The sequence below is a fragment of the Phaethon lepturus genome, unplaced genomic scaffold (assembly GCF_000687285.1).
Source record: "Phaethon lepturus isolate BGI_N335 unplaced genomic scaffold, ASM68728v1 scaffold16271, whole genome shotgun sequence".
Taxonomy (NCBI): Eukaryota; Metazoa; Chordata; class Aves; order Phaethontiformes; family Phaethontidae; genus Phaethon; species Phaethon lepturus.
In genome coordinates this window covers 1-15,700 of record NW_010519966.1, presented here as the reverse complement: position 1 = coordinate 15,700, position 15,700 = coordinate 1, and the positions used below count along the sequence as shown (strand labels likewise).

Sequence of the window (15,700 nt, the reverse complement as noted above, 5' to 3'; positions counted from 1 at the left end):
AGCAGAAGCCAATCAAAAAACAAATGGTGATAATGACCATCAACTATCTAAGCTACAGTTTTCTTTAATTCTTCTATAAAATTAAGGAGACCAAACACTACAAGGACTTCAAGCCCTGGAATCTAAAATTCCAGACAGAAAAGACAAGTAAAACATAGAAACACTCCAAAATTAAACACAAAAAAATAAAACCAGGAAGACCAGACACCCTCAGCTGAGAGATGATTAGCTAAAGAAAAGGTGGTGGTTACTAGGCTTCAGCAAGTCTGATGCCTCCAGTATCACTGAGTTTCACTTATTGTTTATGCAAGATTTCACATCAATTAAAGCTAGCCCCTCAAAGCCTTAGCATTAGAAGATATGCATCAGTTAAAAAAAAAAAGACAGGCTTCCACACAGAATACTTAGATCACCCTCAAAGTTTTCTGTAAGGTATCTCATACTCATTTGAATAAAAATCTCTTTAACAAGACTCAACCGTAATTCTAAAGGCCCACTTAGGATTTACACTTGTCTTTAGCTAATCCAAGCAAAATGAGCCAAACCAATGTGCCTTATCAATGATGCAAGACTGCATCTTAATTAAAAACTCATACCCAGACACATTAATGTGTAACCCCACAGATAAGTGCCCACATGGATCCTGACTATATTCAAAGCTTTACTACAACTTTTCAGGATTTGTCAAAAAATATGCATTCTGTGGATTAAAAGCAGTAATTAGCAATCCTTTTCCCTTCAAATTTTTGTTTCCTCCCATTCAAGATGGTTGCAAGGAAAGATTAAAAAAAAAAATCACTAAATTGAACAAGTCCATCATAAGCAAATCATTTATTTTTGTTATTGGAAAAAGATAAAATAAAGCTATTCCACAAGTCAGAATGAAAAGGAGACTTGTGCTTCAAAAGAGCTACCCAGTACACTTAAACTCATGGGAAGATATTTAAAAAAAAAGTTGTGGCAATTACAAAGTATTAAGTCAAATCTTTAAGAAGAAATACACTACCCAAAGCTTCAAGTAGAACAAAACAATTTTATAGCTCTGTTTATCTACATGGATGCAGAACTGGAGATCCTTTAGAAGCAAGCTTACCTTTGAAAAGAGAGTAACTTCACCTCCACATATTTCAAGATGCAGACTGCATACTTACCCAGGACAGCAGAAATCACAAGGATTAGCTGAGAAATGAACAGTTATTCTATCACTACTCCTGCATTTTAATTTCCTAATCTTAATCCACAGGCATTTGGGAACATTAGTTAAAATGCATTTACATAAATAGCTTGATGTCTTCCTTCACAAAAGAATAAACATAGATTACGGTAGTTCTCTTCTTATATTCCAAACATAAAAAGAAGTAACATTAGATGGCCACCAACATTATTTGCAATGCAAAACTAGGTAATCCTATTTTCTGATTAAAAAACCAGCATAGCCCATCTCCTTCAATATTAATATTGGATAATAAAAGGATAATAAAAAAACAAGCTTTGCTCAGTAAAGGAAAAGATACCTTTACAAGGAACAAAAAGCCAGTATCTACAAGTGTTTTCTAAATATATAGTAAGGGTCAACCACCAGTGTGGAGAAGCGTACACTCCACAAGTGCCAAACTTTTAATAACAACAAAAAATTTATTACAACAGAATATTACAAACAACTAGTTTCAGTGATCAAAGAGTAACTTTACAAAAATGCAAACATTGTCATTTCAGACTGCGGAGTGATATACATTCCAGGTTTACAAACACGGCATCTTTTTGTTTATGCACATTTAAAAGTGATTTCCAGTCTGCTTTATTTTCCATCAAATACAGTACATTTATCCAAACAAAAGCATGTACATTCAATATAGAACATTTTGAGCAACAGCTACAGTCCAGTTCCCATTCACAGTATTTTTAGTGCAATGCACTAACAGGGCCAAATATTTCTCTATTCATAAAAGTATTTTTACTCCTGATCTTGTGATCAACATTTTTAGATATATTTTATACAAAAAGTATATATGAACACGAGGCACCTCCCTAAGTAAGGGAGTGAACCTATATAAAAAACATGGTATTTCTTCTGATGTACAATACCTTTCAAATTGTAGCAATTTGACACAAATCACTAAACAAAGTATTTCCTAAAAAGTAAAAAAAAAAAACAAAACAAAAACAAACCCAAAAATAACCCCAAACCACTGACGCATGAAACCTGCCAAGAATTTTATAATGGTAGGCATGCAACTGTTTTACTACAATCTTGATTAAAAGGTTAAAAAAAGGTATCTAAAACATTTTCCAAGTTATACAAAGTCAAGTGCTACCTATAGTGGTCTTTCATGATCCCGAGAGAAAAAATATTTTGAGTTTCTCCCATACTATCCTCCCTTTTTATTAATATTTAATGAAATAAGCTAACATTATAAGTGGTTGTGCACAGATTGTCTGTCTATAATACATCAGCAAATATTCACTACCTTCATATTAACATTAGTGTGTTGATCTTTCAAAAAATAAATGAAAAAATAAACTGCAACTATCATTAAAGTGCTTGTGTACAATTTTTTCTTAAAAATTAAAGAATAGAGGAATGTGGATATTCTTGTAAACCTCCTAAATGTTTACAAAGTTTTCCTATGAACCACATATGGAAACAAAATGGAGATCTTTGAAGCAACTCCAGTACAGTGAAATTCAGAATGTCCCAGAACTGGGAAATTAGTCAATATGAACTAACTGATGTTATGTCAAATACTAAAAATTAGTACAATTCAGCCAATATACACTACATTGTTTGCTCTTATACATTCATTTGTAATAAATTTAAAACAGTATAAAATACAACACTTGCCAAAGTAGGGTATCACAAAAAAATTTGAGTTGTTCATCAATTAGCACTACCAGGGAGGACCAGTGTGCACGATGAGCTATTTGAAGAGGATTTCCTAAATGAGGAACAAAAATCTTCTTCCAAAGCTGCTGTTCATTAACTTGCCTCTGTACTTTTTTTAATTTCAGGAAGTTCATTCTATACTGTGTCAAACCTCAACTGCACAGAGATAACTGCTAATTTAGAAGCACATGTGCATTTCAACTACTTCAGTGTTTTGGGAGGAGGCACTGTCCTACAAGCAGTCAGAATAGTTATTAATTTAGTAAGAAAATAACAGCTTATGAAAATGTCTCCTCCTTACAGTACCACTACCAAGATATTAGTGGTTACAACAACAAACTAAAGTCTTTTTCATTCAAATGAACTCCAAACTTTCCGAACATCACTTGAACCTATCTGAGGAGAAATGGGAATAAATTAATACTTTGAGTTTACCCATAAAATTCTGTTTTAAATTACACAACATAAATAATTTACAAGGCTAAATTTTTAATTCTTGATCAAAATGCAGAAGTCACTCCTCCTCTTAAATTCAGCATAATTCAGGGTCCAGCTCAGTTCATTTTTGAAGTTCTGTCCCACTTAGCCAGCATTTATTACGAAGTCACAAAAGCACGAGATTACAACTTAACGTAGCTAGATGGCAATTCACTACGAAAGCTGAACTCAAATCAAATTACCTCCTTGGAAACAGCATTTCAGAGCTGAAGTATAGAACAAGGCACATACACTTGGTTTTCTTTTCACCAAATATGCTAGAAAGATAATTCTGAATAAGGATGTTAAAAACTCTTACAGGTATCGCTACTGTCTCTCTTCATTATAAATTTTTGTACAATCCCCCAACCTTCAGGCATCAGTCGGTCATTCTGAAATACAAACTGACCGTGTACATAATTTCCTTTTTTAAAGGTCCTTTTGAAAATAGTTCGTCTTTAACATGAAGGTCATGGAAAACTGAGAAACTACAAATACAATCCTTTCAGAGTAAAAAAAATCCCAGAGTACCATATAAGCAGAAGTTCAGAAAACTCTTGTCCAGACTTCTACACATATTTAGGCTTAAAACAAAAATTCTTGATGAGACTCGAACTCTTTAAAAACTAAATGACCACAAGTGTCCAAACCTGTGCTTACATAAATAAGCATTAAAAGAATCAAATCCTAAATTTGATGATTTTAAAGGTGTTTGTGGACACCGAACTCATACCGATTTTAAATCAAAGCAATTAAGTATCCAAATTACAGAACTATTCTACGTCCTTTTGTTGACCAGGCATAGGTAATACACATTAAAACAAACAAAAAAAAATTAAAATAAATGCACAGATGATAATCCCAGTAAGTTCATAGAGATTTTTTCCATCAACAGCTTTTACTGTAGTACATTTAGTACTTCTTCAACTGAGTCACAGAGAAGTTCATTAACAGGTTAAGTTATTCAAACCAAACAAAAGTATTGTTAATTTTAAAAAATTACTATTTTAGCAATGTACGTATACTAGCTTGATTACAATAGATGCCTTAAGACAATTTAAAGAGTTGACTTGGTACAGTTCAATCTCTATTCTATTCCAACTTCCTACAGTGACAAATTTAGAAATTAACTCTTTTCCAAAGCACTAAAAACAAAACTTAAGAAACAAATTTGACATCTACCTTAGTATTTAATCTGCTAAACCGTAATATCTATGGAAAAATATGTTTTCAGCAACAAATCAACAACAGCTAAAGAAAGGCAGTGGGTTTGTTTTGCTAAAAAAAAAAAAGACAAAACACTTTTTCTTTTTCCTCACCAGACAACAGCTTTAGATCTTGTACTTCTGCCTTTGGTTTTATTTTCTTCAGGTGAATGAGATACATTTGCTTTGTGGGTTTTCTTATGATGTTCTAGAAAAGCTTTTCTGGCAAATGCTTTCCCACATTTATTGCATCGATGCAGAGAAAAGTTTTTTGTTATTTTTACTTCAATGCCAACATCAGCTCCTTCATACTTTTTACTGGGAGAATTAGAGGTGACATCCTGTTTTGAACCAATCTGTTTTGTTTCATCCCTCTGAGGGCCTCTTTTTGTCACCTTATTTAGAACAAGATCAATTGGCTTTTTTATTGCTCTAATTTCTAAACTTGCAGTTATTTTCCCAAGGTAGCGTGGTGATTTTTTATGAACTACAGTTATATGCCTTATCACATCACGTTTGCGACGTGTTTCATAAGAGCAGAGTGGACACCTGTAGTATTTAACATAAATGTTATTTCCATCTGTGTGTAATTCAATGTGTTTTGTCAAGTTCTGTTTAGAAGTAAATTGGCGTTTACAGAGTTTACAGTAAAGCTGCTTGAAGTCAAAGCCAGCTGAAAGTTTTGGCTTCCTGGTTTTTTGCTGGCCACCTGCAGCAGATGCATTGGTTGATTTAGAGGTTGATTTAGCAGTTGATTTACAGGTTGATTTACTGGTTGATTTAGAAGTTGGTTTAGGGTTTTCAGGATCCTGTTTAACTTTATTTTTCTGTGCTGACGGTGTGCTCTTTTTCTCATTTGAATGATTTGTTCCTTTTAATTCATTCTGTGGAGAAAGGGCAATGGAAGGGGGTGAAGGTTCTACAGAATCTGCTGGTTCAACTTTTACTTTTATTTCTGTGCCATTGGCAGTATTGTTGGGTCCTTTTTCTCTTTTAGAGTTCTTTCCAGAAAGAGTTATCTTGTGAACAATTTGCATGTGCCTTTTCAGCATTATTTGTGAACTATATTTTCTCTTGCACAGAAGGCATTTGCATGCAGTTAAATTGTATTCAGCCTTTGAAGACGACTTTTGTTTTCGGGTCTTAAAAGATTTTTTAGCAGATACTGTATCCAAGAACAAAGGTTGCCCAGGCTTTGTAGCTATATCAGGAGTAATGGAATCTCTTCTTAATCCTCTATGAACTTCATCAAAATGCCTCCTTACGTTGGCTTTTGTAGCAAATGATTTATAACATACAGGACAACTTCTACCTAATGTTACAAGAACATTCTTATTTCGTCCTTTCACAGAGCACTGGTTTGGTTTCTTTTTTGTTTCTATGTACTTCTTTAGCTCTTCCATCTTTTTTTTGTGCACTTTTCGAATGTGCCGGCGTACACTGCGTCTGGAATGAAATTCTTTCCTACAAAGGCAACATATCAACTGGTGGCCAAAATCAGAATTATCCAGAGAGTCCAACTCAGAATTTACGGCGGGTGGCTGTTCTTCAGGAGTAGACATCACCTTGTTTGTAATGGGATCAGCAGGAGGTAATTCTACAGTCTCCCCAGCTAGGACTGGGGCTGGAGCTGAAACAGTCTTGGGTTGCTCAGTGCTGGGTTCCTGTACCTGTACTGGAGCTTGATCAGGGGTACTACTACTTTCCATGTTCTCATCTGGGCTATCGGTCCTTGATACATACTGAAATACAGCATTCTGATTACTTTCTATAGGTTCCAATTTAATTACATATTCTTGCTTATCTACCCTTGGATAGATTGCTTCCAGGAGGTCACTTATGGCTTGACTCTGTTTATCATTTATATCTGGGAGGTCTGTGAAAAGATGCAAAGGCATTTTTTAATGATTTGGTAATTTCAAATTATTTAAACTTCAAAGTATCTTTTAACCACTGTGTCAACTCGGTCACCAAATTTGCACAAATCTATTTGTACTATTTTTCTGACCATTTATATTTAGAGGCTTTGCATAATCATTGTTCTCAAGTCGGTACAAGTTACTTTTTTATTAAAAGACAATATTGGAAGTACACTCTCCTAGCGTGCTAACACGAAAGCCACCTAAACTAAAAATCAGGTCACCTGCAATTAAACTGATCTTTCAAAATCTATATCCATTGCAAAAATAGTGTCGTATGACGGAGTTTGTTCTGCAAGTGTGCAACTAAGCCAAAAGTATCACTAGAAACTGATTTTCCTGCTGCTGCAAACGGGCATTCTCAATAAAGGAACCTAACTCTGGAAATAAGCTCTTCTCTGAATTCTGAACAGTCCTTAAGAAAGAGCACTGCATGAAGATATAAGTAGATAAGAGAGAACTTGAATTCTGTGACAGGGAAACCTTTTAGTAATACCAAAGGAGCTAATAGGCTCAGTGATACAGAAAGACAGTAAATGTTAAGGACAGAAAAATCCTGTATAATTCAGGTGAAAAAAAACTGTACTAATTTCTCAAAAAAATAAAAACTGAGCCAAGGATCACCAAAGGTTCATCCTGTGTTCTGCCCTGATGAGTTGGAGCAGACTTAAAAAGCAAGAAAGATAGATACAGGAATTCTCCTTGTTTGTCTGATGTCAGTAAACTTCTCAAGCTGAAATTTGCATTTAATTACTGTTTAAAAATCACCTGGTTTCCAAAAAGTTTATTCAAATGCTTTTGAAGTATTTATGTTCTTGGCTACCACAATGTTAAGTGGTGGGGTTTTGTTTGTTTTACCAGAAACACTCGAAATTTTACTGTGTGATAATTTTGATGGATACCCCAGAGTGTTTGTATTATCTAAAAAAACCTAAATAATTGCTCCCATTTGCCTTCATGTCATTCATGATTTACAAGCCTCAGCAATATCCTGGTTTTATATGCCAGATTAGTTCAGTGATCTAGTTCCCAGCATGATCCACTAAGCACCTGCACTGGCATAACTATGAAGTCAGGGTGCTACAGCAAAAAGGTGAGGCACTGAGATGATACAGTTCAAAATTATCCACAATGATTTGAAGATGTAATGCCTGGTAACAGCTAATTAAAAACTCACACTTAGTCAGCATTATTCCTTCCACACTGCCAGCAATACATGAAAGAAGTGTCAGTACAAGAAATACGCTGTTTTGCTGATCAGAACCCACCTTTTAACACTGAATTTTTAACAGCTTTTGCAGTCAGTTTCAAATGGGACTATCTGTATAATTTTTATCAAGGGTAGTAAGTCCTTCCTATTTTATAGCACCTTCTCAGACTACTTAACTACACTAACAGATTACATCTCAAAAAAGTCATAAGGGAATAGTCTTTGCAATTTTTCACCATGGAGATGCTGAACTCCTACCTCTTGTTTACTCTCTTTTCTTTATTGAAAAAAACCCCCACTTTATTCAAGAAAAATCATACTCCATTTTATATAAAACTAAGTATTTATAGAGTTTTATTCAGAGCATGTAGTATTATTCTCTTCATTTGCAACCCTCCTAGCGAACAGTGAAATACGAAAGCTAACCAGCCAACTAAACAAAGGATACAAAGTCAGGAGCTGGATGGGAAGTCTTTACTCAGGGTAATCTTATTTTGCTTAGAAACTTTTGCATCTAAGTCAGATGCACTCCTAACCTTGCTTTGAAAACACAACTCATCCCTTTTCACAGAGAAGGTCTGTGACTGCAACTGGCCAAGCACACTCATTTAAGGAAGGTGACAGTACTAGTCTTTTCACCTTCTCCTTTACAACACTAGCTGACACAATGGGAGAGAAAATTCACCTACATAAATCGCTTTTAGATCTGAATTTTTGAAATATTGAGGCAGGAAGGCATTAATCTGGAAAGAAAAATCCTCACTGCACCTGTATTGATCTAGTTACAAGATCAAGATAATTAGAAAGCTTTACAAAACATTTTTGAAAGCTGGCACGCTTCCAAATTATTCAGCTTTACTCAGATCAACAAAGAGTCATCACTGGAATGAGACTTTAATAAATTTCTTTTTCCATAAAAATGTACATCTTTATTTTTTCCTCATAATTTAAGTTACTTTCTTTTAATAATAAAGTTTAATTTCTACAACAAAAGTGGTGGGCTAGGCATGATCACATAGAATATCTTAAAACAGTGTAAGGTGAGGTGAGGTCATGGGAAAGAGATAGTATTATTGAAGCATAGGTCATTAAAGAAAAGGGTGAACTTTTAGTCTGTGTTTCATGATGAGTAAGACTGAAGGATTCCATCTGTGACACTGAGCACTCCTCAAGTACAGGAGAAAATCATGGATATTGATCCAAGCCACTTTACAGGATCCAGCTGAAGTCCATCAGAGCTATGCTGACCTAAAACTGAAAAGCCTTGTTAGATCCACACTTTTCTATGAGATTAATCTCCTAGTCCTTTGGCATACTTTTTGGTATCTTTCACAGTAAAAAGGAAAAGACAATAAAGAAAAAGAGGAAGAAGGAATAAAAAGCGTTAACACTGACACTCTCCATTAAAAGCTTGGATGTATAAACCAGCTATCCAAATCATGACATTGACTTGGGTCTCAGTTGTTAATGCATATTAAGTCAGTGCTGTAGCTTCTTTACTACCATGAGTGATCTATATAAGTTACTATGGAAATTTAATTCCACTTCTTTTTTTGCATTTTGTTTCTGGTGTGTTTGTATAAATGGTACAGAAAGGTAAGTTTCTCAACTTCAGATAGCTTTATTCAATATTTCAATTAGTAAGACTTACTATCATCCATCTGGAGACTTGGAGGACAATAAAACTTCTTATGAGTAATTAAATTTGGTAATCCTCTGAAGAGACTCCGACACAATTTACACTCAAAAATGGTGTCCACATCTTTTAACAAGATATGTTTAAGTTGTTTAGTTCCTGTAATAGAAGAAACATTACACTTAAGGAAGGTTTTCTGTTCATCTTTTAATTCACACCATCCCATGAAAGTGGAAACATTTTAAACATGACAACTGTAACAGCATTTTATCTTTTGTTCATACTACTTCATTGCACTGTAAGTTTACGATACATACTTCAAGTTTCACTATGAAAATATGACCAGTTTGGAAAAAAAAAAAAAAAAAAAGAAAAAAGAAAAAGTAAAGGATTATGCACATTACAATTTACAGGAAGAGTGTGATGATTTACAATAAAAACTAACAGCTAACATTAGGAAGGATTCCATACTACCGTACCTGGCTGCTGCAACACAATTGCCCAAGAGGAAAGAATAAGCACCTAGAACATTTAAAGAGGCCTGCAGTATTTTTTTCTTTAAGCTGATTGAACGGTGCTAGGAAAACAGGATATATAGAGCTATTTCATGTAAAAACAGCATGATGATGCTTAGGCAAGAAAGTAGAACTGTAGACATATTTTCAGCCTGCTGAAAGGAAAATACATATAATTTAAGTCAGAAACTCTTCTATTAAAACATACGCAGTGTGACAAAATATGCAGGTTGTCCAGACTATCACAGATTGTATACTGAAAAAAAAAAAAATCCACAAAGATACAGTTTGATCTAACATTGTTGATGTAGTCTAGCTCCAGCCTCAAAGAACTAAAGGATTCAGAATTTAAGTTACACTTCAAACCTACTCCTTCATTTCCCTCTCATGAAAATTATGAATGTAATGCCTACAATTAGCAATGGATTACTAAATGATGAATACTTACGCTCTCCAAATTAGAAGGAAACACTAGCTAACCAAATTCAGCTAATTTCTCTATCTTGATTTTCTTCTTATAAAGGAACAAATCAAAATCAATCAAAATTAATCCAAGCAAAAATATAATGAAACTGGACCAAGAATAAATCAGACAACTATGAGACAGCATGAAGACATTCTTCAAGCTGAAACAGAAGTTCAAGTCTTCTGTCATCACAGACACTTCTTTTAAGAATTCCTTTTAAAGATCAAACTCAGAGTCACACTGCAGAACTACTTCCTAAACAAAACTCTTTCAAATATTAATAATTTCATAACAATTAATAGTTCTTCAATATGAATGGGCCTTACCAAGACAACTTTTTATTTCTTGGTGTAATAGCAGTACTACAAAATTTTTTACAAACAAGTTTTAGCAAAGCACGGTGTCGTCTTCAAAAATTGCTTAAAAATGGGACCCAAACTTGACTATCTGAGGCTATCGTCCTATTTCTGTCCACTCCTATGCCATTCCTGGGCCACAGCCCTAACCTCTTGTCTTCTCCTCTTACTACTCTTCCTTCAAGTGTTACTAACCTCAGTTTCATCTGACCTGTATTTTTACAAACAGAATACTGGACAAATATTTAGATTTAATGAAAACCCCAAATTTAAAAAGTGTACAGAGTTCCCACAAAAGCAAGTTGTTTGCTCAGATCTCACCGACCAACATTTGAATTTCTGCACATAAAGAAAACCATTGACAAAAACCCAGTTGAAAAAAACCGAAGATGCTCCATATAGATAAAATTCCAGGAAGTTACCAAACTATAAGTCAGACAAAAGGCCTCCAATTTGGTGATAGCACACAATAAACCAAAATTTGGCCATGCTGTTAATGTATGCCCTAGCCATAAACCCCTCTCCCAAACATAACAAAAGAAAAAAATCATCTAATTCTCCACTATTTCCCAATCAAGGGACACAAGGCCCCAGTTCTCTCTCCTGTTATACTGATATTTCAGTCTCCGTTCAGGACTGAAATGTTTTTGTCTCATCCAAATTATTTGGCTTAAGAATTACTGGATGAGATTAAAGGACTTATGACATACTGGAGGTCAGACTAGATCACATGGTAGTCACTCTGGCTTCAAACCATCCTTAGGCAACTATGAAGCTTTTCACTGGTAGGAGTAAGAACAATAATTGGTCCTTTTGAATTAAACTGTAGACCTTTAGGGACTTCTGGAAACAGCAAATAAATTTAAACATCCACTGGTTTTGTGGACACAGCAGGCAGAGAAAAAAAAAAATCATCTCCTTATTCTTCACCAGTTGCAGATTGTGGCAATGAACAGTCAGTCGTCTGCCAGCATATGTTCTCTCCAGCTTACTGAAGCCTTCTCTATTTTGTAGTTACATCTAACTGGGGCAGGTGATATCTTGTCAAATTCTGTTAATATTTGTAAATGTTAATGCTAGAATAACATCATAGTCACAAGAAATCATTACAGAACATTGGTTATTGCAAATACTTCTCTGGCAAAAATACCAAAGTTTATGCTTTTAGCAAGCAATTTCATTTTTAGAAAAAGTATTCAAATTAATCTGTTATTCCTAATGCTTTGGATGACAGAAGTTTCTGCTAAAACTGCTTAAATAGTTACGGACAACACTCTGGCTTTAATCCCCATTTCTTTACCACAAGAATCAAAATAATTTCCTTCCATAATTAAATGTTGCTTGTTCAAAACTAGCCAGTAAAACCTTGGTCTAAGTCCTTCTGCTTTCTGTCCAAACTCCCTGGAGCAGATGACTGAAGATGTCAAGGTAAGCTATCAGTCTAACACCTGCCTGTGAGGACAATCTGGAAGTAACCCAGAGACAGAATACTTGCAACTAGTTCGTGCTATTACCAGTAGAGATTCCATGAATCTGCTTCAAGCGAAAGAAGCCTGCCATGCATATCTGAGGCCTTAGGCAGTCTCAACCAAACTAAAACACGTTACTAATAACGACTCCCACATCCAGTTTTTCTTCTTGTATTAAGTTGTTGAAATGCTAGTGGAGAACTTAAATATTGTGCCCTTTTACAAGGCTCAGCCCAGACATGCATCCCATTACATACCAGCGATGATTTATACATGAAACATTTCATATATATATAGAACAGCTCTATGTGGAAAAATCTAGAAACATATAGACAGTAGCATTAAAGACATTGCTTTAATTTTTGTAGTAACTGCTGTGTTCTTGCACCAAGGGTTGTGAAAATAAAATGTTTGGTTTGCCATATCAGAAGCGTAGAAACAGCTAGGAAACATTAAATGTTTCAATCATTTCTGGCATGCTCACCCAAACACTCAGTGGTTACTCTTAGGTTCACTGCCGTGCATTACACCTTCTGAAAGCAATCAAGGAACACCTTAAAAGTACCATGATACAGTAATTATAAAAAGTTCAAGGTAAACACTAAATTTTCTCTTAATCTCAGGAGTTTTAGGATAAACTCATTAATAACAGCAGGAGGGATGACACAAAAGCAGAACAACAAACTAATTTTTAATGTTTCTGAAAGATAGCTATACAGCAGGAGCTGTGTCTTCACTACTTTATTCCCCTTAATAAGGGTTTTCATATAATACCTAACTCCAAAAACCTACAAATAGTTTGCAAATATGTAGAAAGTCTTTGGTTGGTTATTTTAATACACTAAATATACACAACTCTTATAACAAGACAATGAACATCTTAAGAGTCAGGCATAGTTTCATACCTGATCGAAAACACTCAATGATTTGTTGAATACCGGATTTTGATGTTTGCAGAGGCTGCTGTAATAATGGAGGATCACCAGGTTCCAACAGATGCACTGAAATATATAAAAGGATAATAAGCCGTTAGAGAACACTCAGGTGATTTTTATTAAGTTATGGATTTTCTGTGCATATAGTAAACTAGATAAAAAGGCCAGGGAAATTTGGCTTACTCAAAATTTGCATATACATTGAATTAAAAGAGAGTCAGTATTGAATTTTCCAGCCATGATACCTTCTGACAGTTTGCTGTCATTTTGATTTATTTAAAGAAAATGTGTATTCGAAGTTACATGTACCAAAAACACATAAATATATAAAACCAAATTAACACACTAGAAATTTCCATCAATTAAAGCAATTCCCCAGAACAACCTACTTGAGTCCCATCATTCAAACTGAAACAGATGTACAAAAAAGCATTACCAAATACTGTACTTCACAGTGTACTACGCCACTTCAATGCTGCCAGTACACACCTAAGCACTGAATTCAAATTTAAAGTAGCAATGATCAGAAAAGAGCACAAGCATAACTATGTCGTACATACCAAAAACAGCTATTATAATATTTTCAACCAACAAAACCACATTCAAGAAATGCTTCTGGTTCAAGCAAACTGCTGAAGTAATACCTTATTTCTGAAGTTTCATTCCACATCACAATCTTTGTAAAATCTATCAAAACTAAAACATGTATTCATCAGGACGATTAGTTATTCCAATATGCAGTATTTATGCATATGAAAATTAACAGCGTTCCATTGCTGTATATGCATACGGCAATTAAACTTTGCCCCTAGGGAAAATCAAATTTAAATGAATGAGAGCACTTATTCAAGCACGTGCTTGCAAAATCATTTGCTTGGTTGTCTTTCTGATTTTTTATTGACAAAATAAATAGCTTTGTACTTCATAAATCGGCTCCTACCTTATCCATTTGGTTTGATTTTTGTAAGCTAAATTGTACAATAACCATTGTAAGGTTTCCATTTTTAAATGAAGCACTGAGCATCTCTATGAAATTTATTTTTGATAAAGAGCAGTAGAGGCATAGTATAAAACTATTTAGAGATATCAAGTGCAAATAGATTAAACACACTTCGACAGGAAAGTTGTTCTAAAAGATATAAGGTTATAAATAAATTCAAGCTGAAAAGAACATCAGAAAGAAAAGCAGTCTAAGAAAAGAACGATAGAATGAACACTCCACCCAACTATGCTGGCCCCATAATATACTATTATATATACGAACACATAACAACCATTACAAATCAGCTAATCGTTTGGGGATCTCTAACACAATGACATATTGTATTCTACTTGCCTATTCCCTATTCTTCAAAATCGTATATTTTGGTTTGTATAGTGCCTCTAATATGCATGTGCAACACCCACTGACATCAAGAGGAGTGACATACGTGAAGCAGACATAACACATCGCTGTTATTTGTAAAGCAAGAAAAGTATTTTAGCTTTTTTAAAGCATTAGAACAACTCAAAACCATTTCATCTTAAAACCAAAGAAATGTTTCTACTAGCTGAACAATACCTACTCTAAAATTACATTTAATTAAAGGAGCATTATCAAAGTTGCCATGCTCACGCTTTCAACTAGTAATTGCCCCAGCTGATGCCTTTCTTTTCAAAACACAAGTGAAAGCATCCAAATAACAAACGCTACAACAAGGCAACAAGAAAGGAACCAAATTTCCTTTTAGGCTACCAATTTTAACACTAGGCAGAACAATTACAACAAAAATCTAGCAAGTTGGCTGAACCTTCTAAGTATTCATTATACTTTCCACTGATGGCATCTTCCACCTCACACAGCAGTGGAATGCAAAGAGCCATTTCAGGACTTGGTTTGGTTTTTTTCTCTTCTGAGAATAAGATCTTCAAGTTCACCAGAGAAGATGTAAAGTAAAAATACAAGCAGAGAATGCAACAGGTTGCCGGAAAGGTCGTTTTACAAAAAAAATGCAGAATATTACACTTTCTACAAATAAAAAAGGCCAGTCGTTTTACACAACTTCTTGCCTTCCTCTGCTCGCCACATACAATGCCCATGTCGTGGCTTGGGGGTTACTGCAAATCCTGCAGGAACTGAGAAACTATCTTCCTGAAATAATTTTAACATGACAGTTCAAGGATATCAAAAAAAAGTGACCAAAAAAAATTCAGAAACTTTTAGTATTCCAACCTACTACTAATGATGCACATTTGCAACATCACAACAGTTTCTGCAAGCTTTTAACGAAGGAGGTAAGTAAAAGAGCCAAAGCATCACACACCACTGTACCTGGCTCACAGCATCCATGGTGATGGTGGTCAGTCTGACAACACTTGTCCCTTAGAGGCATTTTCTGTGCGCAGGACCTACTTTCCTTCTACATCCAGCAGCTCGTTTCTGCTAAAAGAAGCAAATTAACTGTTACCGCCCCACCCAGGACAGGCGGCTGGGGAGCGCGCTAACCGCGCACACCCACTTCCTACGGCGGCACGGCCGGACCAGGCCAGGAGCAGCGGCACCCTGCGCGCAGGAGAAAGTTTCCATTGTTTACAGCAGGTCTCACAACGCCCTCTGCGACGGCCGCTGCGGCGAGCCCGGCTGCTCCG

The 15,700-nt window shown here is 35.1% G+C and overlaps 1 protein-coding gene across 1 annotated transcript; it reads right to left on the bottom strand.

Annotated features, from left to right (window-relative positions):
- Window positions 1-1,634: 1,634 nt before the first annotated feature.
- On the bottom strand, window positions 1,635-15,494 carry ZNF800 (zinc finger protein 800). Its single transcript, XM_010297233.1, has 4 exons — window positions 15,384-15,494; window positions 13,043-13,138; window positions 9,347-9,490; window positions 1,635-6,442 (listed from the first exon to the last, which is right to left on the bottom strand). Exons 1-4 carry the CDS (start codon window positions 15,442-15,444, stop codon window positions 4,677-4,679), a joined length of 2,067 nt encoding a protein of 688 aa, XP_010295535.1. The 5' UTR covers window positions 15,445-15,494; the 3' UTR covers window positions 1,635-4,676.
- Between the last annotated feature and the right edge of the window lie 206 nt (window positions 15,495-15,700).

Coding starts and splice junctions, on each gene's coding strand:
- ZNF800 (XM_010297233.1), bottom strand. CDS start 15,444: ATGCCTCTAAGGGACAAGTGTTGTCAGACTGACCACCATCACCATGGA. Junction 9,491..13,042: donor CATTGAGTGTTTTCGATCAG/GTATGAAACTAT, acceptor CTTCTATTACAG/GAACTAAACAACTTAAACAT. Junction 6,443..9,346: donor AAGTCTCCAGATGGATGATA/GTAAGTCTTACT, acceptor ATCTTTTCACAG/ACCTCCCAGATATAAATGAT.